The following is a 20,185-nucleotide window of genomic DNA, read 5'->3' on the forward strand; positions in this document are numbered from 1 at the left end:
ACAAGAGTCACACACATCAGGGGCTGCTGTAAGTTGGGGAGGAGGCCACGCCTCCTCTCTTTCTCATGAGAATCTTTTATTTGCCCCAACTGAAGGGTGGGCACGGGGTGTTAAATAAGAACTGGAATAGGCGGGGACACTGTACAGAGGGGCCCAGGAAGGGGGCTGGTGGGTGGGCAGCAGTTCAGTGCACCTGAGGCTGGGGATGTCCGTGGCAGAGCCCTCCTGGTGGCTCAGGAGGGGGGCCCAGCTTCTCTGCTTCCTGTTCCACCGACTGGCTCCCGTATGCACTGTCCTCCTTCACCTCTGCTGGAGGAGTGGACACGGGGAAGGGCATAGGGAAGAGTCAAGGCCTCAGGCCTCCCACTCTCCAAGCCCAGATCCACCTTTCAGGTAGGGCCCCTTTACCTGTGCTAGGCAGCTTTTCTCGGGTCTCAGGACCCCTCAGGAGCCTCACTCCCTCCTCCAGGCCCATGTCAGACAGGGCATCCAGCAGGCCCGCCAAGTCCCCACCAGCCAGCTGAGAAGAAGGAAGAGGCATGAGACTTGAGTTATGGTTAGGGTGTGGTGTCCCCAAAGAAGCACCAGAGATCTGAGACTGGGGCATGGAGCACGGGACGGGGACTGACTGACCTTGTAACTGCGTAGGAGACTGCCACTGGGTGAGGCCGTCTTTCGATACGTGTCCACCAGACTGCGCAGACCCAGCCGTTCTGCCAGCTCTGCCCAGCTGCCCTGGGCTCCTGGCCCGTCTAGCAGATGCTCCAGGTTCTGTAGGACTGTATCCTCAAGTGGCATCTCTGGCCCTGAGGGGGACACACACATAATATGTTAGTTACCCCCCGGAGATGGGCAAAAACACAGCTGAATGCCACCTTTCTCACATGGTAACCTGATAAGGCAGGAAGGGCCACTGGGGGCAATGGACGGAGAACAGGGATGGAGAAAGGGAGACCTCCTTGAGTGGCCCTGAAGGAGAAGAGACCTCTGTGAGCAGGGGTCTGGGGTCTGGCAATGGGTGGGGAGATCTCACCTGCAGGGCTAGGTGGGGTCAGGGGGGGCGCCATGGTGTCCTGAGCAGCATTTAGCAGCAAGGTCTTCACCTGGGGAGACAGCCTCAGCCTTGACTACCTCCCATCACAGTCCTTAAGCCCAGGTACCAAATACTCAGGACCCGTCTATAAGCCCAGATGCCCCATCCCCTGGTACTTCTAGTCCCAGGCTGGCCTCACCTTGCTGCTGCGAGTGAGGTCAAGAGGTGTGTGGCCCCGAAAGCTGCCTCGGGTGTCCCTCTCAGGGCCCTCAGAATCTGAGTCACTACCAGAGGTGGGGGGCGAAGGCAGTGGGCACAGGGGCTCCTCGTTCTCTGCATGGATGTCGGCACCTGAGTAAGGGGATAGTCATGGAGAGGTACGACAGGAGCCCACGTTAAGGATGCAAAGTGGGGGGACTGGGAGGCACCCCTTTCCTTCCCCCCCAGCCCTGTTCATATGCCCCTGAGAGTGAGACTGACCAGCCTTCAGAAGGAGGCGGGTGAGGGTCGGGGATCCCAGTCCAGCTGCCAGGTGTAGGGGTGTGTTTCCCGCAAAGGTACGGGCATTCACGTTGGCCCGGAGCTGTGGGGTGCAAAGGAGTGGTTGATCACAGCACCAACTGATTGGCTGTCCCTCCGCCACACCCTCCCCGTCCCTAGTCCCTCCACACCCTTGGCTCCATGCCTTCCACAATCCTCAGTCCCACCTTGGTGACCAGATGGGTGACCAACCCCAGCTCCTCCATTTCTGTGGCTAGATGCAGGGCTGTTCGGCCCCCCTGCCGCTCTGCAGCCTCCACTTCAGCCCCGTTGTCCACCAGCAGATCCAGGCACTCGGGGCTTCGGGCACGGACCGCCAAGTGTACTGGGTACAGCCCTAGTGACACAGGATGCTCAGCCTGCAGCTGTGCCCCCAATGTGACCCCTTGACCATCTGACCTCGATGCCTCATGTCCACTACAGGCACTCACCAGGTACCCTCCCTGGTCCCCACCCTTGCCCACTGGTCCAGGTGATGAACTCACCTTCAAAGTCTGGCACATGCAACAGTTGGGGCATGCTGGGAACCCCACTCCGCAGCAGGGTGCGCAGCAGGTCGGGGGCACTGGCACGTGCCCGGAGTGCCAGGTGCACGGCTGAGTCTCCATGCCGATCCAGCAGTGCTGGATCTGCGCCCACCTGCAGCAGGAAGCTCACCACGCTGGTCTGCCCGGTGATCACTGCCAGATGCAGGGGCGTCTGGGGAGGCAGGCAGAATGAGCCAGGCCTGCTCCTGGCCTAGACCCACCTGACTTCCAACCCCTACCCCCTCACCAATAGATGCCCCTCACCTGGTGCAGGTGGTTGGTGAGATTAACAACGCCGAGGTGCGGGGCGTGGTAGATGACGTGGGCTATTTGCTCAATGACGCTGGTCTGCCCGTGGATGATGGCCAAATGCAGCGGCCTGGGGTTTGGGGAGTGAGACTCTGGCCTAGCAAGCCCAGCAACTCAGCATCCTTCACTCTCAAAACCCCGCCACCTCCACAGTCTCTCTCCCTCGGCCCTGTCTAGCCCAGACATCTCCAAGGACATCGCTGCACCTGAACTTAATACTTCCGAGCACCTTTTGCGCTAAGTGCGTACTATTACTGTGCCCCTTTAAAACTGAAGTGTGCAGAGATTAAGTATCTTGGACAGAACTAGAGCATAGCGAGGCCAGGCTTGAAACCGGGTGTGTACAACTCCAGAGCCCTGGCTCTTTTTAAGTCCCTTTCCCGCCCCGCACCCCAAGACCTTCCACCCGCGCCGAGCCCAGGACCCCGCCCGCCCGGCCGCCCGCCCTCCCACCTACGTGTCTCCGTTCTCGTCCTGCGCGGTCAGCAGGTGGCGCTGTCCCGCCAGCAGCGCGCGCGCGTCTGCCGTGACGCCGTAGTCGAGCAAGGCTCGGGCGCTGCGCTGCGCCAGGCCGAACAGGCGCGCGTTGTATTCCCGGGCTGGGGGCGACAGGGAGTGTGGGCGTGGGCTAGGTCCCCACCCGCAGCATCCCGACTGCCCGGATTCCCGAGGCCATACCTCGATGCAGCAGCTCCGGGGCCTGCTGTTCGCGCTGGAGGGTCCCGGAGGGGGCGCTCGGCTCTGCTGCTTCCTCCCCAGCATCCACGCTAGGCGCCTCGGAGGCCATCTGCGCCCCGCCCCCGCCTCCCGGGTAGCAGCCCATTGGGGCCGCACCGGACTGGTAGGGGCTGTAGGCCAAGGAGGAGGAGAAAAAGCCGAGGCTGCCACCTGTGGACACAGGCAGGACTGTGGGGAGGGGGCACCAGGAGGACTCTTCCAGATTTCTTCCCCCACAACTTTTCTCCCCTTTACCCCTCCCTCATCCATTCCCCTTCCTGCCACCAGCACTCACCTCCTCCTCCAGCTCCTCCATAACCCCCAGCCGAGCCCCCAGAGCCTCCACCCATGTGGGAGCCACCCCCAAAGGGCTGGGAGAAGGTGGGCAAGGCTTTCCTCCGCTTCCGCTGCACCTCCTCCTTGTCTGGGGGGGAGAGGCAAATGAGATGTTAAAACCCCAACTCATGCCTTGCCTCAAGAGCCCTGTCCCATGTTTGGTAATGGCCTTTCCCCTGAAAGCCCTCAGGCTGGCTCCTAGGGTCACCTCTTCCTGGGACCTTCCCTACTCCTGATTTGACTCATGGGTCCCCTGATCTAGTTCTTGGGACCCTCCAGCCAAGCCCCCACCCTCCAGCCCCCCTGGGATCTTCAGCCCAGCTCCACCTTCCACCAGAGGATAATAGGTGAACTGTTTGGAGTCAGAGACATCCCCCCCACGCTTGCGTTTCAGTTGCAGGAACACGGTTACAGGACGCTCAATCTTCATCTTGTGATAGGGAGGTGTCCGGAACACAATGGCATACTAGGGGGAAGGAGAACATAAGGTGTATTAAGGGCTTGGCCTAGTTTGGGCCCAGGCCCAGCCCTGGCCCTATGGTACCTGTTTGTGAACATCTGTGGGAGAGAAGTCCCCGAAGGCCTGCCATCCATTCTCATCATCCTCGTAGAACCGAACCTCAATGTCATCTACAGGGGAAATTGAAGTTTGGCCACAGCTCCTAGTAGAATCTCCAGGGCCATTTGTCCTGAAGCTGTCCCGGTCCCCAAGCTTGATACCCAACATCCCTACATCCCTAGCTCCCAGCCTAGGCTCCAGCCTCACCTTTCTGCACCTTGTCACAAAGCAGATAAACCTCATCTCCACCCCGCACAGAGCCAGCTGTCTTGTCCATTCGAGAAATCTTCAGGTTTGAGGCTCCAGGAGACTCTATGGAGATGGGATATCAATTACTTGAGAGGATATAATAGCCATGGTCCCAATTATGGAGCCAGGGGCTTTGTATTATCTGAACAACCCCAAGAGGTACAGGAACTGCTAGTATCTTCATTTACTCAAGATGGAAGCCACACTCAGAGAGGGGAAATGACTTGCTCAAGATCACTCAGCTCATACATGGTGGGGCCAAGTTCAAACCCAGGCCTATCTGACTCCACAGTTCAGGGCTGCCCTCCATGCTCCCTCTGGCACCCAGGCCCCAGGTGATCAGGATACTCACTGCTGTCATGGATGGGCTGAGAGATAACTGGCTTCAGGGGCAGAGAGAAGGAGCCATCACTGGCTCGAAGGAAGGCAGAAAAGCGCAGCCGCACAATGCTCAGATCCATCACCTTCTTTAGTTCCTTGGCCTCCTGCTCCAGCTCCCGACGCTCAGCCTCTGGGCAGCGGGCACACATGTGACCCCTGGACTCCTCCTCCTTCTCTACTCCTTCCATGACCACCTCCCATGACTCCCTCCATCTCCTCCATACCCGTAAGGCCCTGGGGCCTGGAGCGAAGCCGCTGTCTCTGAAGTTTTTGTATCATAATCTCCATCATGTTCTTCTTGGTCACATGCAGGACACCAAGGTTGTTAAATCTGGGGAGGGGAGGGGAGGAGTCAGAGGCCTTGCAGGCAGTTCTTTCCTCCTGAGGCACCCTCCCCACTGCCAGGGCTCAGCTCAGCCCTACTTCCTCTAGGAAGCTTTTCTAGTTTTCACTTGGGGCCTTGGGTTCTAGGGCCAACCAGCGTCTCTCCCCTTGGTCAGATGCTAAGCTCACAGAGGTGGGCTGGGGCCTAGAACTGGCAAGCAATGAGGGGGCACACCAGTGGGGACCAGGGGTAGGGGGCACCTACTGGGCAGTCATGTCCTTGGGCCCCACAGACACTGCGCAGACCCCCAGCTCCGAGCATTGCTTGCCCACCAAACTGTGGGCGTGAGCACGAGGCGGGTCACTGTGTGTTACCAGGTCCACCTCGATCTTGGCCGGTCCCTCGTAGTTACAGATCTGTGAGGGGTGAGGGCTGTCAGTAATGCCCATGAACACACTGTCCACTAGCCCACCCTCCAGCACTATTCTGGCTCACCTTGACAGTGGGATAAGTCTTCCGACCCTTCTCGCTGGAGGCACCTGGCAGTCCTCCGTGGGAAGGGCCTTCACAGCCATATCGAAATCGGAAGCCTCGCTGAAGGTGCCAGGGCACAGTGACATTGTGACCAGGAGAGACACCACCCCCCCATCCCCCCCAGCCAGCAGTGACCATAATGACTGGATGTGTGTATCCTGAATCACAACCACACCACTGTGATCATCAGCAGCTAACCATCCCAACCCGAAGTGGGTCTGTGTCAGTTACCCTCCCTGTGGCCACCCAGCTGCAACTACCCCACTCGCCTCCAAAGCTGAAGCCATCCCACACTATCCCTTCCACTGGCTCACCTGCTTAGGCTGTTCCACGATCACCAGGTAGGGGCCATCAGCTGGGGACAGAGGGGCCTTGCTGAGCCAGGATCTCTGAGCCCATTCCCAAGGCAGAGGGCACATGCTCCTCCCTTCCCCTCCCTCCAAGACAAGGGGAGGTCAGGGGACTTACTAACCTGTCTCTGGGGCTGGCTCCTTGGGCTGAACAATGGACGGGTTGAATTTGAAATCGTCATATTCAATGATGCCATCCAGACCCTGGTTTGGAGACAGACTGGGGTGGCAGCTGATTCTGAGCCACCCCCAGAGCCCTCCACCTCTCAGCTCTGTAAGCCCTCAGTAATGACTCCCTCTCCTCCCCAGGCCCATATGAAAGCTCCTACTGTAAGCAGTTTGTAGACAGACTGACTGACAGGCAGGGTGAGATAATCTGAGGACATTACAGGTGTCGGGGAGTAGATGGCACTCCGAAAGACGGGCAGACAAGCAGACAGGCACAGGGGGGGGCAGACGGCCGGCTTTGGGGCCAGGCGGCGTGACTCACTGGGTCGTAGCAACTGTCCATGTCTCTGGGCTAGGCCCGGCTCTGTCCGGTGGCTTCGGCGGGTCCTGTTCCCCAGAGTTTCAGGCGCCCGCCTTAGGTGGGGAGGAGTGGCGGGGGTAGGGAGAGACAGATCAGGACGGGAGCTGGGGGAAGAAGGGGGCCCAAATTTGGGGGAGGGTCCGATCTCCTCCAGCTACCCGTCCGGGTGTGGCGGGCAAGCTCCGGTGGAGGGCGAAATCTGGAGCTGGGCTGGGCCGGGCCGGGGAAGGGGCAGGAAAGTTAGAACAGCTTAGGAAAGTCCCGAAAATACCAGGGGGAGGCGGGGCCGGAGGGGGCGGGCCTGGAAATGACGCCACTGGCCGCGCCCCCGAGGCGGGAGGGGCGCGAGGTCTTCTCGCTGGCCTGCGGGCGCCCGCAGCATCTCTACAAGCAGAGGAGCGGCCAGACCCAGAGAAGGCCCCGTGGGGTTGGGGGCCACCTTCTCCCTCCAGAGCAGGCGCCAGGGACTGGAGGGTCTTTCAAGGCCGGGGGAGGCTACTAGTCCGGGGCCAGGCCCTCCTCCCGTCCCCTTCCCCTCCCCCGTCCTGGAGCAACCTCGGGATTTTCTACTCCGAGAGAGGCCACGGCTGATTCACCCCGGGGGGTTTTGGGGGGATATTCCTACTGTAAGAAGGCCTCCTCCCCGAAGGTCTGTAGGCGGGGGCTCTTCCCAGTCGGGGGCCCCGGGGTTCTGCCCCGAGAACCGGTCTCTGGGGCCACGGGGCGGCGGGAGGAAAGGTGTCTCCTCCTTGGGATGGGTTCCTCTATTCCCTCTCCCCAAAACATCTGTACAGCCGTTGATTCCCACACCGCACCTGCTTTGGGGGCCCACGCCCCCCCAGTCCCATAGCCGTGTGTAATGCACGTATGTGTCTGCATCACAGGTGTACAAGTGTGTTTCGGCCCATGTGCTTGTGTGTGCATGGTGTGAACATGCGTGTACAGGTGAGCGTCCTTAAACTAATCAGTGTGGACACATGTCTGAGCATGTATGTAAGGGCACAGGTGAACATATCTTTGAGTTTCTGCGTGAAAGGTATGGGTCCAGGCACCTGTGCACGGGTGAGTGTGTTTTCCGTGTGCATGTGTGTGCGAGTCTGAGTGCATGGACGACCCTGTGCACCCGCCGGCATATGTGTAGATGTACGTACGGCCCGCATCTTTGTACAGGGATATTGATGTGTATCCGCGTGTCTTGTTCGTGTGCGTGCTCTCTGGAGTGTGCAGATGCCGCTCTTAAGCTCTGGGGCTCGGTCAGCTAAGGGCCTTCCTCCTGCCCTTCCCGGCGTCCCGCCACCCAGGGGTCTGAACCCAGCCACTCACCGCGGCGGCGTCTCCGGTTCCGGATTATCTCCCTGCCCGACCCACCTCGGACGGGTCGCGACACCTCTCCAACCACCAGGACTCCAGCCGGGAAAGCCCCTTTTCGGCCCCCGGGAGGGGGGAATTCCCGTGACGTTTCCGTGCGTCACTCGCCGTGCCCTTTTTTATTGGCTGAAAGTTTAAGTCCCGGACTCGCGCAACCAATCAGGAGTGACTCAGGCAGCCCCTTAGAGGAGAAATATTCGCGCAGCGCGGGAAGCAGAAGTGAGAATGACTCTCAGTTAGGCGCTGGCTCTGGCCTGGGGACCAGTTCGCTGCGGGATCCGCTGACCGAGTGCCATTCCCCAGTCGAAGGACCCGGCTCCAGTCTCCTCACCCACCCAGGCCTGTCCCAGCCGGCTGGCAGCCCCCGCTGCTGCTCGGCTTTATGGTGCGCCTAATGCTTGGCCACTTCTGAAGCCGGGGAACCCCAAGGGGAAGCTGGTTTGCCTCAGCCCTCTGGTCCCCCGCCCGGAGCGGGGCCCCGCTGCTGGGAAGACTTAGGGGAAGAGGAAGGAAGTTGATCTTGCAGTCGGTTCCAGAGTGCCATCTGGTGGCCCCTCTGGAGCCGCGAGGAGACTCCGTAATCCTCTCTCTTTTTTTTTTAAAATTTATTTATTTTTGGTTGTGTTGGGTCTTCGTTTCTGTGCGAGGGCTTTCCCTAGTTGCGGCAAGCGGGGGCCACTCTTCATCGCGGTGTGCGGGCCTCTCTCTGTCGCGGCCTCTCTTGTTGCGGAGCACAGGCTCCACACGCGCAGGCTCAGTAATTGTGGCTCACGGGCCCAGTTGCTCCGTGGCATGTGGGATCTTCCCAGACCAGGGCTACGAACCTGTGTCCCCTGCATTCGCAGGCAGACTCTCAACCACTGCGCCACCAGGGAAGCCCCGTAATCCTCTCTTAATCAGTCTTCCCTGGAAGAGACAATCTGTACCTAAAACTGGTTCTATAAATGGCAGGTTAACAGCTGGCCAGACTTTCAGACCTGAACTCAGGTCTGCGCCGCGTAAGGGAAATGAGTTGTTTATTTGGGAGACTCAGGCCTTGCTCATCGATCACGGAGATTTGGAATATTAGAATGGAAAAGGCATCCAAAATTAATAGTTCAAACTTCCTCCGATGTATGAAATTGCCTTTTATACAGTTTCCAGTGTCCGCTTCGACCTTTCTAGTGGCAGCAAGGTCAGTACAGAGTTTCACAAAGTACTGAACTCCGAGGCTGGACATTTCTGGTTGGTAGAATTTCTTTTTAGGAGGTGCCATGAGTAATCTCCATTCTTGGAGGCGTCCTCCCTTCGGCTCACCGAGGTAGAACACAGGCTGTTGTTTCAGATCTTTCCTGCAACTTGCCCCTGACCTTAATAATGGAATTACAGGCCTGCAGTAGCTCTACATAAAGGGAGACTATTATGGCCCTTGATTTGGGCTATTTTCTGTCACTTCCCCCTCTTCATGTTGCCTGCAAATGGAATGTGCCAGATACTGTGTTAAGATACTTTAGTATAAATTCTTATTCTTCCTCGCAGCAGCACTAGGAGGTAAATATTACCTTTACTGATAAAGAAATTAAGGCTCAGAGAGATGAAGTAACACAACCAAATACACAGCTAGAAAGGGACAGAGTGAGAATCAAACCCAGTCTCAACTCTAGGACAAAGCTCTTTCCCCTAAATTTGTATAAAACAAAGAAGGCCTTTCCACCACACTGTGGGCCTCCAAATAATTTGTCAGAATCCAGGGATATTGTCTACTACATTCCGCTGGTAAATCAGACCCATAACCGTTAAATTAAAATGGAATGAGGTTAGATTGGTGTACTACAACTTAGTGAACCTGTGCTAGTTACCATTGATTACAACTGTCCTTTCAAAGTGCTCATAAATCAACAGCTGAAATTGGCATGAACACTTCTAGTCTCCAAAATGTCTCTAAAAGCAACCCTAGGGGTTGAGCTATTCTTTTTTATTTAATTAATTAATTAATTAATTTATTGGCTGCGTTGGGTCTTCCGTTGCTGCGCGCGGGCTTTCTCTAGTTACAGAGAATGGGGGCTACTCTTCACTGCGGTGCGAGGGCTTCTCATTGCGGTGGCTTCTCTTGTTGCGGAGCACAGGCTCTAGGCACGCAGGCTTCAGTAGTTGTGGCACATGGGCTTCAGTAGTTGTGGCTCACGGGCTCAAGAGCGCAGGCTCAGTAGTTGTGGCACACAGGCTTAGTTGCTCCGCGGCATGTGGGATCTTCCCGGACCAGGGCTCGAACCCATGTCCCCTGCATTGGCAGGCGGATTCTTAACCACTGCGCCACCAGAGAAGCCCAAGGGGTTGAGCTATTCTAAGATTCTGAGCTGTAATTTCTATTTATTTGTTTGTTTGTTTATTTTTGGCTGCATTGGGTCTTCGTTGCTGCACGCAGCCTTTCTCTATTTGCAGTGAGCGGGGGCTATTCTTCGTTGCAGTGCGCAGGCTTCTCATTGCAGTGGCTTCTCTTGTGGAGCATGGACTCTAGGTGCACAGGCTTCAGTAGTTGTGGCTTGCGGGCTGTAGAGCACAGGCTCAGTAGTTGTGGCGCATGGGCTTAGTTGCTCCGTGGCATGTGGGATCTTCCCGGACCAGGGCTTGAACCCATGTCCCCTGCACTGGCAGGTGGATTCTTAACCACTGCGCCACCAGGGAAGCTGTAGTTCATCTGGAGATTTAAAAAAAGAAAAACCTTTATCATAGAAAGTTTCAAACATATATAGTGGAGAAAATAGTATAATGAATCCCCATGTACTCATCAGTCAGCTCCAACAATTCCCAGTGTTGGCCTGGAGATTTTAACTGACTCAAAGTTTATTGTTAGTTGCTATAGCCTCATCTATCTGGACTTAAGAAACTTCTTCATTGTTTGTTTCACTAATTTCCAACCTAATGATTATCTCTGTTTCTGTACCCAGGCCTAGCACTACTGCTGGCCCAGAAGAGAGGCACCATAAATTCACTCCATTCATTCACCAATAAATAGGGAGGGCCTATTCTAGAAATCAGTGTCCCTATTTGAAGACAATAATCAAATGGTTGTATCATATGTCAGTTGGTGGTAAGTGCTACAGAGAAAAATAAAGTAGTAAGAGTATAGGGAGTGACAAGTGTTTTCTGTGTAGCAGTCAGGAAGTCTTCTCTGATGAGGTAACATTTGAACAGTGACTTGAAAAAAGTGAGGGGGTGAGTTATGTGGATATCTGAGGGAAGAGCATTCCAGGTGGACGCACCAGTAGTGTAAAGGTCTGATACAAATGCGTTTGGTATATTTGAGGACCAGCAAGAAGGTTAGTTAGGTAGGTGAGAAAAAGTAAGAACTTTGGATTTTATGCTGAATGAGATGGAAATCCATTTGAGGGTTTTGGGCAGTGGAGTGAAAATGATATGACATGTGTTAAAAGTATCCATTTGGCTGCTGTGTGGAGAGTAAAGGGTAGAGAGTATGGGACTAGAATGAAGGAGGGAGAGCAGTAGTCCAATAGATGGTGGCTTAGACTTGGGTGGTAGTAGGTGAGGGTGGGAGAAGTAGTCACATTCTAGATAGATTTGAAAGACAGAAGCAACAAGACTTGCTGAGGGATTGGGTGTGGGATATGGGTGGTGGGGTGTGGGCATTGGTATAAGAACCTAGAAGAGATGAGGGGTAGTTGTACATAAAGTCAGAGTAATGGATGGTATTTAAAGTTTCTATAGTGGACATCACCCCACGATTGAATGTGGAGAAAAGAAGTTGACAAGCACTGAGCCCTGGGGCATTCTTTTTTTTTTTGGCAGCGTTGGGTCTTTGCTGCTGCGTGCGGGCTTTCTCTAGTTGCGGCGAGTAGGGGCTACTCTTCGTTGCGGTGCACTGGCTTATCATTGCGGTGGCTTCTCTTCTTGAGGAGCACGGTCTCTAGATGCACAGTAGCTTCAGTAGTTGTGGTGCATGGGCTCAATAGTTGTAGCACGCAGGCTCTGTAGTTGTGGCTCATGGGCTCAGTAGTTGTGGCTCACGGGCTTAGTTGCTCTGCAGCATGTGGGATCTTCCAGGACCAGGGCTCGGACCTGTGTCCCCTGCATGGGCAGGCAGATTCTTAACCACTGCACCCCACCACTACAACTTTTGAGCTGAGGAAGTGTCATAGGAAAGACCATGGGGTTTAGAGTGAGACAGACCTGGGTTTGAATCCCAGCTCCCTAACTTCCCAGGAATTTGGCCTCTCTGAACCTGTTGCCTCATCTGTAGGAGGAGTAAATACCTCTACAAGGTTGGGTAAGCAGTGCACTTAATATTGACATATATTGGTGTTCCAACAATGTCACTTCTCCATGTTAGGGTCTTAAAAGTCTCTAGCTTTCCTCTGGACTTTTTGAAACCTGCTATCCTAGAGTTCTTATAGGCGACATCATTAAGACCAGCATTTCCCTTCAGATTATTCTATTACTTTCCCACAAGTTTTGTCACTTCCACATCATCAGCCATTCTTTGTTGGTCAGAATTAAGGCCTGAATATTAGTTCTTCTTGTAGTTTCCCTTGCCTGACAGAGACAACACTGTCAACTACACAAGTCACGTTATGTGTCAGTTGATCTTTCTATAACAGAATGAGACTTCCGACATTTTTCTTTGCTTGCCAGCGGGGAAGGGTTCAGTTTGCAATTACTCCAGCTTCTTTCCTAATATTTGCAGACCGAGGGATACAGACTTTTCATATTCCTTTGTTCATAGGATGGCCTTCAGATTTCTACACAATAGTCAATGTTGTTTCCCCCATAGGGAAACAGGAGCTTCTGAAGGCAGAGCTGTGGGGCTCAGAAGGGAGAACAGAGATGTTATAGCTGAAGCCAACGGCCCTAGTGTTAACATGACTGTAGTTCCGAGCTTTTCTGCACTCATACAGAAATGTGCAAAGGAGGAGTGCAGTCTTACTCCTAATTTTCCCAGGGGCAAGGCTTCTAGTTAGTGTGGAAAGCAGGCATGGTCTGGACTACTTGCAGAAGGAAGGGAAGAGGGAGAAACTAGTGTAAGAGCTACAGGACTCGTGTCAGTATTGGTCCACATCAGGCTGTTTCCATTTCCAAAGTACCCGAGGGAGGCACTTGCAGACATCCAGACCCAGCAACATCCACGTGGTTGTGCTGAGCAAAGGGAAGCCCAAGGTGCTGAACGATTACATAGATATCTAGGCCCAATGAAGAGGTGAGTGCCCCTAACTCTCCATGAGGGAGGCCAGCTGGTAGTACAGCAGGTACCACTCTCTGCCCTCCCTTCCCCTGGGGGGAAGAGAGCATGGTGAAGGAGGATGCCAAGATGACGGAGATGCTTCACTTGGGAAAGCTTAATAGTATTCTGCATCGCACCCACAGTACCTCACCCCTGTAGGGGCCACACTGCCTGCACCATCCACACTCCCACTTGTCTTACCCTGACGCAAAGGGAAAGAAGGGGAGGGGTTCTCTAATCATGCTGCAGTGACTGGGGTGGATGGAGGCTGTGGGATGGGAAGAAATTTTCCCTCCTCAGTTCTGGGCCAAAATGAATGCCCTGTGTCCAGAAACACATGATCACGGCTATGGGCAAGATAGCCTCCCACCCCTTAAGCCCCATGGGCTCCTCTGTGCTCCTGGGACTATGAGGCACATCTGAGGGAAGACTTCTGAATACCTACAGCTCAGCTCTGGTTCACCTTCCCTTTGATCCCAGCCTAGGCTGTCACGGTTATCTCCGGTGGAGTAGTTAGGGAAGAGGACAACTGCCAACCCCCTAGCGCATCCCTGGTGCTAAGGGGGCACTGCTGTGATGGTGGTGGTGGGGCAGCAGCAGTGAAGGAATCCTGACTGCGTCCTGGCGTCTGGCTGGCTGGTGACCAGGGGCCACGTGGGCCAGACTGTTGGTAGGCTCGGTCTCATTTCTGTTCATGTGATGGCCTGGGTATCCCAAAACATGGTACCCACAAGCTCAAGAAGGAAACCAGAAGGAAAGGCAATGATGTTGGTACTAAGACATTTATTACATCATAAAAAATCCATTGTTGTCCTGTTTTTCCATATGTACATGCTCCTGTGGACAGTCCCTCTGTCCAGCCCCACCTGCCCACCCTCCATGGCGCCAATCAACTCTCCAAACTGACCAACTAATTAATAAAAGAGGAAGAACTAGAGGAGGTGGCCCAGGGCTGATGGGAGTGGGGTTGGGAGAGGGAAACAAAGTGCAGAGTGGTTGGCTTGGCTCTCGATGCCTGACCACGGGCAGGAGGAGCACAAGGGTGGGCACTGCAGGGTTGGTACAGCGATGCCTCCCCGAGCTGCCAGGCTGCAGGTGAGATACCTGAGTGTGCTCTCAGGTTGGACTCCCAGGAATGGAGAGCAGAGGAGGAAGGTCCCACAGACTGACTGTGGGTCCCAGGAGGGGCTATAAAAGTTCTTTTTCGGGTCCCCATCCAAGTAGCAGTGATAGCAGCTTGGGCTGGGACTGAAGAATTTGCGGCCCCTGGGACAGCTGAGAGGTGGGCCAGGGACAGCCTGGTAGGAAGTACTGGTCCTGATCGCTGAGGAGCCTGCCTTAGTTGACCTCAGAGGTGGGCAGGGGGTCTGTGGGGCGGGGTGTGGCCAGGAGGGGCACAGGTGAGGTGGCCTCGATGAGAGCGGGGTTGAGTATGATAGGCAGAGTCATGGGGGGCACGCCCACCTGCAGTGGGGAGGCCAAGGGCTGCAGGATCAGTGGGGGCTGAGCCAGGGGTGGAGGCCCATCCGGGGTAGGGCTCAGCCTGCTGGGGCTGGATGCCACTGGTGATCCAGAGGAGCTGCTGTTGGCAGGTCGGGGGCCCTCGGGCTTCTCAAAGTCTAGAGGGAAAGCAAGGTGGCTGCAGTCAGACTCCCTCACATTCTGCAGCTAGTTTACCAAACTTCCGCTCCTCCCATTCCTGTAAGCAAAATGACTCCTCCCAGTCTACATAGTTGAGAGTCTCTGCTCAAAACTTATTCCAGTGTCCAGCTACCTTATATCTACTCTTTATCTCCTTTGCTGTACCTCCAGTAGGTTAATTTTTGGTCTGGTCTTTATTAGAATTCCTGAAGGGCAACCTCTGCATATTCATTCCAAGTCCCTGATCCAGCCTCCTTCTCTGAAGCCTGAAAATCCCAGGCAGCTAGCTCATCACAGCTGACCTGGCCCTGCCATTTCCCATAAGAAGAGCAGGTGAACAGGATCTTCTGGTTCTTTCCTTCCCCTGGCTCACAGCCCATGCTCAGCAGCAATCTCAAAGTACTCCGGGCCTCCTTGACTTCCTGTTTGACATCCAGCAAACTCGCTCAGAGGGACTCACCACAGGTCCCCAGCTCAGAGGGCATCTCTGGGGGAGGTGGATGGCCAGGTGTCCTGGTGTCACCAGCAGCAGGAGTCAGGTGGGCTGAGGCCAGAGGTTTTGGGGCATGAGGCTCCATGGGCACAGGGTCTGGGGAGGGTAGAGAATCCAGATGGCAGCTCTCGGTGCTTTCTTTCAAGTAGAGTCCTGGCTACCCACTAGACTTCCCACCCACCCCGGGCACAGAGAACTAATTGTTAGCTCCAGACTCTCTTTGATGAAGTTGGTCGGAGCCCCCTACCCTGGATGACAGTCTGCTTGAAGAGCTCATCTCGTAGGTGGGGCAGGAAACAGTCAATGCGCTCCCAGGTGATCTCCCAGAGGGCTGAGGGGCTGCCTCCTCGGGCATCCGCACTGTGGAAAATCTCTGCTGTGTCCATCACCAGGAGCATGTTCTTCAGAGACTCAGGGATGGCCTCTGACTGCAGGTGGCAGTGGGGCCATGAGAATGGGAAAGAGGGCATGGGGGGTTATGGTAAGGAGAAGGCAGCCACCAAGGGGGAAACAGCAAGTCTTCCCAGAAGATGGGAGAGGAAGTAGGCAGCTGGAGTTGGGCTGAGGCAGAACGTACCAGTAAGTCACTGGAGCCTGCGTGCATGTACTTGTCCATGAAATCCAGGATGGTCAGCCAGAGGGCCGCAAAGGTAGAGAGCGACAGCAGTGGAGACAGGTGCTGCAGGAAGACCTATGGCCCCCCAGCCCCTTTCAGCCAAGAGTAGGGTAGGAGCCTTCTGCACCCCTCTCCAAGGGTGGGAGGCAAGCTGCCCTATCTTGTGTGGGAATCCTGGATCAGAGACTCCTCTGAATTCCAAAATCCTCCCAGGTCCCTGGGTCCTGCTGAGTCTCCATAGCTGGGGGTCCTAAGCACCTACATTACATCTCTAGGTCCTCCCAGCAGCCTTGGCTTCCCTGCTTGCGAAGAGGCAGGTGTGGGGAGAGTGGGTGGGTGTAGGGTGGTGAGCAGTACCTTAGAGAGCAGGGTGGAAGCCCTCATCCGGGTCTCCTCCATCCCGCCCACATCTGCAGGGCTGATGTTTTCCAAGAGCTTGGTCAGTAGAGGAAACAGCACCTGGTGGGTAAGAAGCCAACAACTCCCTAGCAGGGTCAGGTGGAAGCCTTGTCCACCTGACCCTGGGCTGCGGTGGATGGGTACAGAGCAGGAGGGAAGGTCTGATACAGGCTGAGGATTGACATCAGGGGCTCTTCAAGCTGCTTGGCTCTCCTTGTCTTTAGGGTTTGCACTTTACCTTAAGACCAGAGGGAAGTCCTACCTTGTTAAAACAGGACTCCCATTCCAGGGCATCTAACTTTTGCAGATCATGTACCAGTAGTGCTCGCTGCAGATAGGTCAGTGCCTGCATCCGCACCTGGCGCCGGGCATCACAGCACAGGCAGGCAATGCCTGAGAATGAGAACAGGCTCAGGATCCTTTGGGCATCCTGATCCTGGTACTTCCCAAGCGCCAGCTCCACCTCTGCCCCTGCCCTGCCTGCTCCCCTAAGGTTTACCCTGAAGTAAAGGGCACCAACAGTGGGCCCAGAGGGTGCGTGAATCCGCTTCGATCTTCCGGCCTCCTGTGTCCAGGTGGCGCTGCTCCTCCGCCCATGAGCTGTAGATAGAGGCTGCCCTTGTGTGTAGGGTGTGCATCAGGTCTAGCAACTGGGGTCACAGGAGGGGCAGGACATGAATGGGGTTAGGTCTGGTAGATCCCCTCCTCATCAGCCCACTCCCACTGTCCCTGACTGAGTCCTCAAGGGAGTCCCTAAGTACCGATCACACCATACTCCACCCCTCTCACCACTCCCTTCTCCTCAACTTTATGAGCTGGTTGTCCTAGTCCTGACCAGTGTTTCCCAAAGATGGGTATTACTCCTAGTAGCGGGGACTTGAGGAGGTGTGTGGACTAAGTATTTAATAACACAATTACACAGTGAGAAAGGTACTTTTTCACACTTTCTGATGACAGATAAAGCCTCACCTTGTTAATCTCATTTTTAAAAACAGCAAACCTGGGCTTCCCTGGTGGCGCAGTGGTTGAGAATCTGCTTGCTAATGCAGGAAACACGGGTTCGAGCCCTGGTCTGGGAAGATCCCACATGCCGCGGAGCAACTAGGCCCGTGAGCCACAACTACTGAGCCTGCGCGTCTGGAGCCTGTGCTCCGCAACAAGAGAGGCCACAATAGTGAGACGCCCGCGCACCGCGATGAAGAGTGGCCCCCACTTGCCACAACTGGAGAAAGCCCTATCACAAAAAAAAAAACAAAAAAACGAAGACCCAACATAGCAATCAATCAATCAATCAATCAAGAAATCTTAAAAAAAAAAAAAAAACAGCAAACCTCAGGCTCAGAGGCTTTGATAGGCAACAGTGTCTGGCCAGATTTAATAATTTTTTGTTTTCGTAATTTTTCTAAGGTTATTCTATTTAAAGCAATTAATTCTCCATTTATTTAGTGATGTAAAGTCTGGTCATAAAATAAATTTTATATGTCCTGAATAGACAACAGAATAACTCTGGAAGGATAAACAAGAAACTGATGGCAGTGATTGCCTCTGGTAAGGGGAACTTAGCAGCTGGGGACGGGAAATGAATGGGACTTTTACCTGCTTACCCTTTTTTTTTTTTTTTTTTTTTTTTTTTAATTTTATAGCTACTTTATTTATTTATTTATTTATTTTTGGCTGTGTTGGGTCTTCGGTTCGTGCGAGGGCTTTCTCTGGTTACGGCAAGTGGGGGCCACTCTTCATCGCGGTGCGGGGACCGCTCTTCATCGCGGTGCGCGGGCCTTTCACTATCGTGGCCCCTCCCGTTGCGGGGCACAGGCTCCAGACGCGCAGGCTCAGTAGTTGTGGCTCACGGGCCCAGCCGCCCCGCGGCATGTGGGATCTTCCCAGACCAGGGCTCGAACCCGTGTCCCCTGCACCAGCAGGCAGATTCTCAACCACTGCGCCACCAGGGAAGCCCCCTGCTTACCCTTTTGTACCTTTTGAACTCTGTGCTATGTGCATTTGAATTACTTATTTCAAAAACAAACTATAATTTTAAAATGAAGCAAGCAAAGACTTACAGGTGGTCCTGGACAGGGGGGCACTGTGGGGACGCTGGCTGAGGCCCTGGCTGGAACACAGGCCCTTCCTTTCCGCCCTGGCTGTCCCTGGCCCCACCAAGACTCCCAATGTCAGGTACCGGGAGAGAAGAGGAAGTAAAGGGTGCCATACTTACGTCCTGACTGACCTGTAAAGACACCGTATGGTAGCTGGCAGGCACACCTTCGTCCTCATCGTCATCACTATGCCCGCCCCGAGTGGCATGTTGGCTGGAGGTTCGAGGCCGCCGAAGCATGGAGCCTTCCTTGGATTTCTTCTTGAAGCGGTTCCCTTTGCTGTCATACTTGTGACTCTTGCCACGTTTCTCCTGGGACTTGCACCCTGAGCAGGGCCAGACCCAGGTCACATTTCCATATCCATGGGTACAGATGGCCTACTCCTCCCTTTCCCCCGTAATTCACATGGCTACTCCCCAACTGCCCCTTCATCAGATGACCCACCGCCATTCAGACTGGCCTCCACAAAGATGCGGAGAGTCTTGACACAGAGCTCAAAGTTGTCAGGTGTGATGTGGGCAGCATCACGCACGATGAAGGACAGGGACTCCACACACTTGAGCAGGGACTTGGTGTCATGTGGCCCGAGGTCCAGCCCCACTGTTAGGCTGTACTGATTGACCAGGGGTGAAGGACCTGGCCAGCTGGGCCCAGGCCCTGGCTTGGAGTTATCGATGTCATCCTTCCCCACCTGTAAAGTACAGAGGAGCTGAGAATCCAGGCTTGACCCTGATCTTCCCCTAGCTGCCCTCTCAGAGGGCCAGGAATCTTTCCCACAGGCCAAGAGGGGAAGACTCACCCGCTGCCCGTATGCTCACTCACCACTAACCAACCGCTGTTGACCACATCAGCATCTGTGGCTGATCGGTGAATCTTGCCAGGCCTGCCATGATCAGTGTAGACCTCCGAGTCAGAAGTGTACCCTCGGTCCAGGCTCACATCATTTTGATGGTAGGATGGGAGTTCACTATCTGATTGGGCCCCTGAGCCAGCAGGGAGAGGGGCAGAGTCAGGGTGGGGATGGGGAAGCTGGGATGAGGGATAGTTTCAGCTCTCAGAAGAAAGGTGCTGAAGCCTGGCCTCTCTTTTCTCTTGGTCTGGATTAGTTTCAGCCTTGTCACCAGAGGGCTGAAGGATGGCCTGGAGAGCTTCTCTCTTGACCAAATGGGGCAGCAGGCTAATTTGGGCTCCTGATGGCATCTAGTAGCAGCTGTTGGGGAGGGAGGTGGCAGTGAGGACAGAGTTTCTGAGAAAACAGTCCTCAGGACAGTAGGAAGCCTGGCTTCATAGCCTTCTCCATTGCCTACTTGCCTTTATGCTGTTTAATCTGTGGGTAATGGGGAGAGGCCCGTTAGGCACAGGAAGCTCTGGAAGCAGATGGCAGAAGCCAGGGGTATTTAATCTGCTGAACACAACAACCTGCGTTTTGTTTTCCTGTCTCAACCACTGGGGCCATAACTGTTTATCTGCCAGTGTGGGTCTCTCTGGGAAAGGGCTTACCAGCATCAGGTGCATCAGCCCTGGCTGTGGCCTGCAGGGCAGCTGGAGGCTTTACGCCTGAGCCAATGCACTCCAGCAGCGTGAAGAGGGTGGCCCAGTCATCACTTGAGTGGATGTTGGCTGCGTTAGTCTTAAGGAGTTCATGGAGCCCATAGGCTACCTGGTGACTGACTCGGGACAACACGCTGGGCTTCATTAGTAGCAAAATGCGCAGGGAGAGCAGTACCTGGGGCAGGAGATGGGAGCAGGAAGTGGAAAGTGAGCACACGCGTCTTGTCTAGCCTCCTTCCCCACCAGCCTCCCTAGGCTAGTGAGGATAGTTTTGGCTAAGACCCAGTTTAGGGTACTCTGTGGACAGATGGCCAGGGGCAAGAAAGAGGCAGGTGTGGTTATAAAAGGGCAACATGAGGGATCCTGTGGTGTTGGAACTATTCAGCATCTTGGCTAGCGGTGGATACACAAACCTAC

The 20,185-nt window shown here is 54.8% G+C and overlaps 2 protein-coding genes across 11 annotated transcripts in view; both read right to left on the minus strand.

The window, feature by feature from the left end:
- Positions 1-24: 24 nt before the first annotated feature.
- On the minus strand, positions 25-8,193 carry NFKB2 (nuclear factor kappa B subunit 2). Of its 4 annotated transcripts, none has more exons than XM_057531529.1 (23): positions 7,713-8,193; positions 6,351-6,442; positions 5,983-6,064; positions 5,825-5,865; positions 5,472-5,570; positions 5,241-5,392; positions 4,876-4,982; positions 4,623-4,781; positions 4,229-4,333; positions 4,007-4,092; positions 3,790-3,928; positions 3,422-3,550; positions 3,088-3,297; positions 2,867-3,008; positions 2,365-2,479; positions 2,059-2,272; positions 1,741-1,910; positions 1,514-1,616; positions 1,233-1,384; positions 1,034-1,103; positions 634-806; positions 409-520; positions 25-309 (listed from the first exon to the last, which is right to left on the minus strand). In XM_057531529.1, the coding sequence occupies exons 2-23, from the start codon at positions 6,369-6,371 to the stop codon at positions 185-187; spliced, it is 2,706 nt and encodes a 901-aa protein (XP_057387512.1). In that variant the 5' UTR covers positions 6,372-6,442; positions 7,713-8,193; the 3' UTR covers positions 25-184. The 4 variants fall into 4 exon arrangements, 3 of the variants coding, with proteins under 3 accessions (XP_057387512.1, XP_007187322.1, XP_028023616.1); XM_007187260.3 differs by having other exon boundaries at positions 6,351-6,493; XM_028167815.2 differs by lacking the exon at positions 7,713-8,193 and having other exon boundaries at positions 25-306; positions 6,351-6,646.
- Positions 8,194-13,738: 5,545 nt separating this feature from the next.
- GBF1 (golgi brefeldin A resistant guanine nucleotide exchange factor 1) overlaps positions 13,739-20,185 on the minus strand; it is a 124,277-nt gene continuing 117,830 nt past the window's right edge. For 5 of the 7 annotated variants that reach the window (XM_057530813.1, XM_057530815.1, XM_057530817.1 and 2 more), the window contains exons 30-40: positions 19,718-19,943; positions 19,040-19,200; positions 18,662-18,908; positions 18,337-18,542; positions 16,621-16,771; positions 16,384-16,514; positions 16,080-16,181; positions 15,684-15,797; positions 15,354-15,534; positions 15,074-15,202; positions 13,739-14,591 (exon numbers count right to left, since the gene is read on the minus strand). In XM_057530813.1, coding sequence (XP_057386796.1) covers positions 14,311-14,591; positions 15,074-15,202; positions 15,354-15,534; positions 15,684-15,797; positions 16,080-16,181; positions 16,384-16,514; positions 16,621-16,771; positions 18,337-18,542; positions 18,662-18,908; positions 19,040-19,200; positions 19,718-19,943 — 1,929 coding nt within the window. In that variant the 3' untranslated portion in view covers positions 13,739-14,310. The remainder of the gene's footprint in view (positions 14,592-15,073; positions 15,203-15,353; positions 15,535-15,683; positions 15,798-16,079; positions 16,182-16,383; positions 16,515-16,620; positions 16,772-18,336; positions 18,543-18,661; positions 18,909-19,039; positions 19,201-19,717; positions 19,944-20,185) is intronic. The other 2 variants (XM_057530818.1, XM_057530816.1) reach the window with 1 other exon arrangement.

Source organism: Balaenoptera acutorostrata, chromosome 16 (genome assembly GCF_949987535.1).
Source record: "Balaenoptera acutorostrata chromosome 16, mBalAcu1.1, whole genome shotgun sequence".
Lineage (NCBI taxonomy): Eukaryota > Metazoa > Chordata > Mammalia > Artiodactyla > Balaenopteridae > Balaenoptera > Balaenoptera acutorostrata.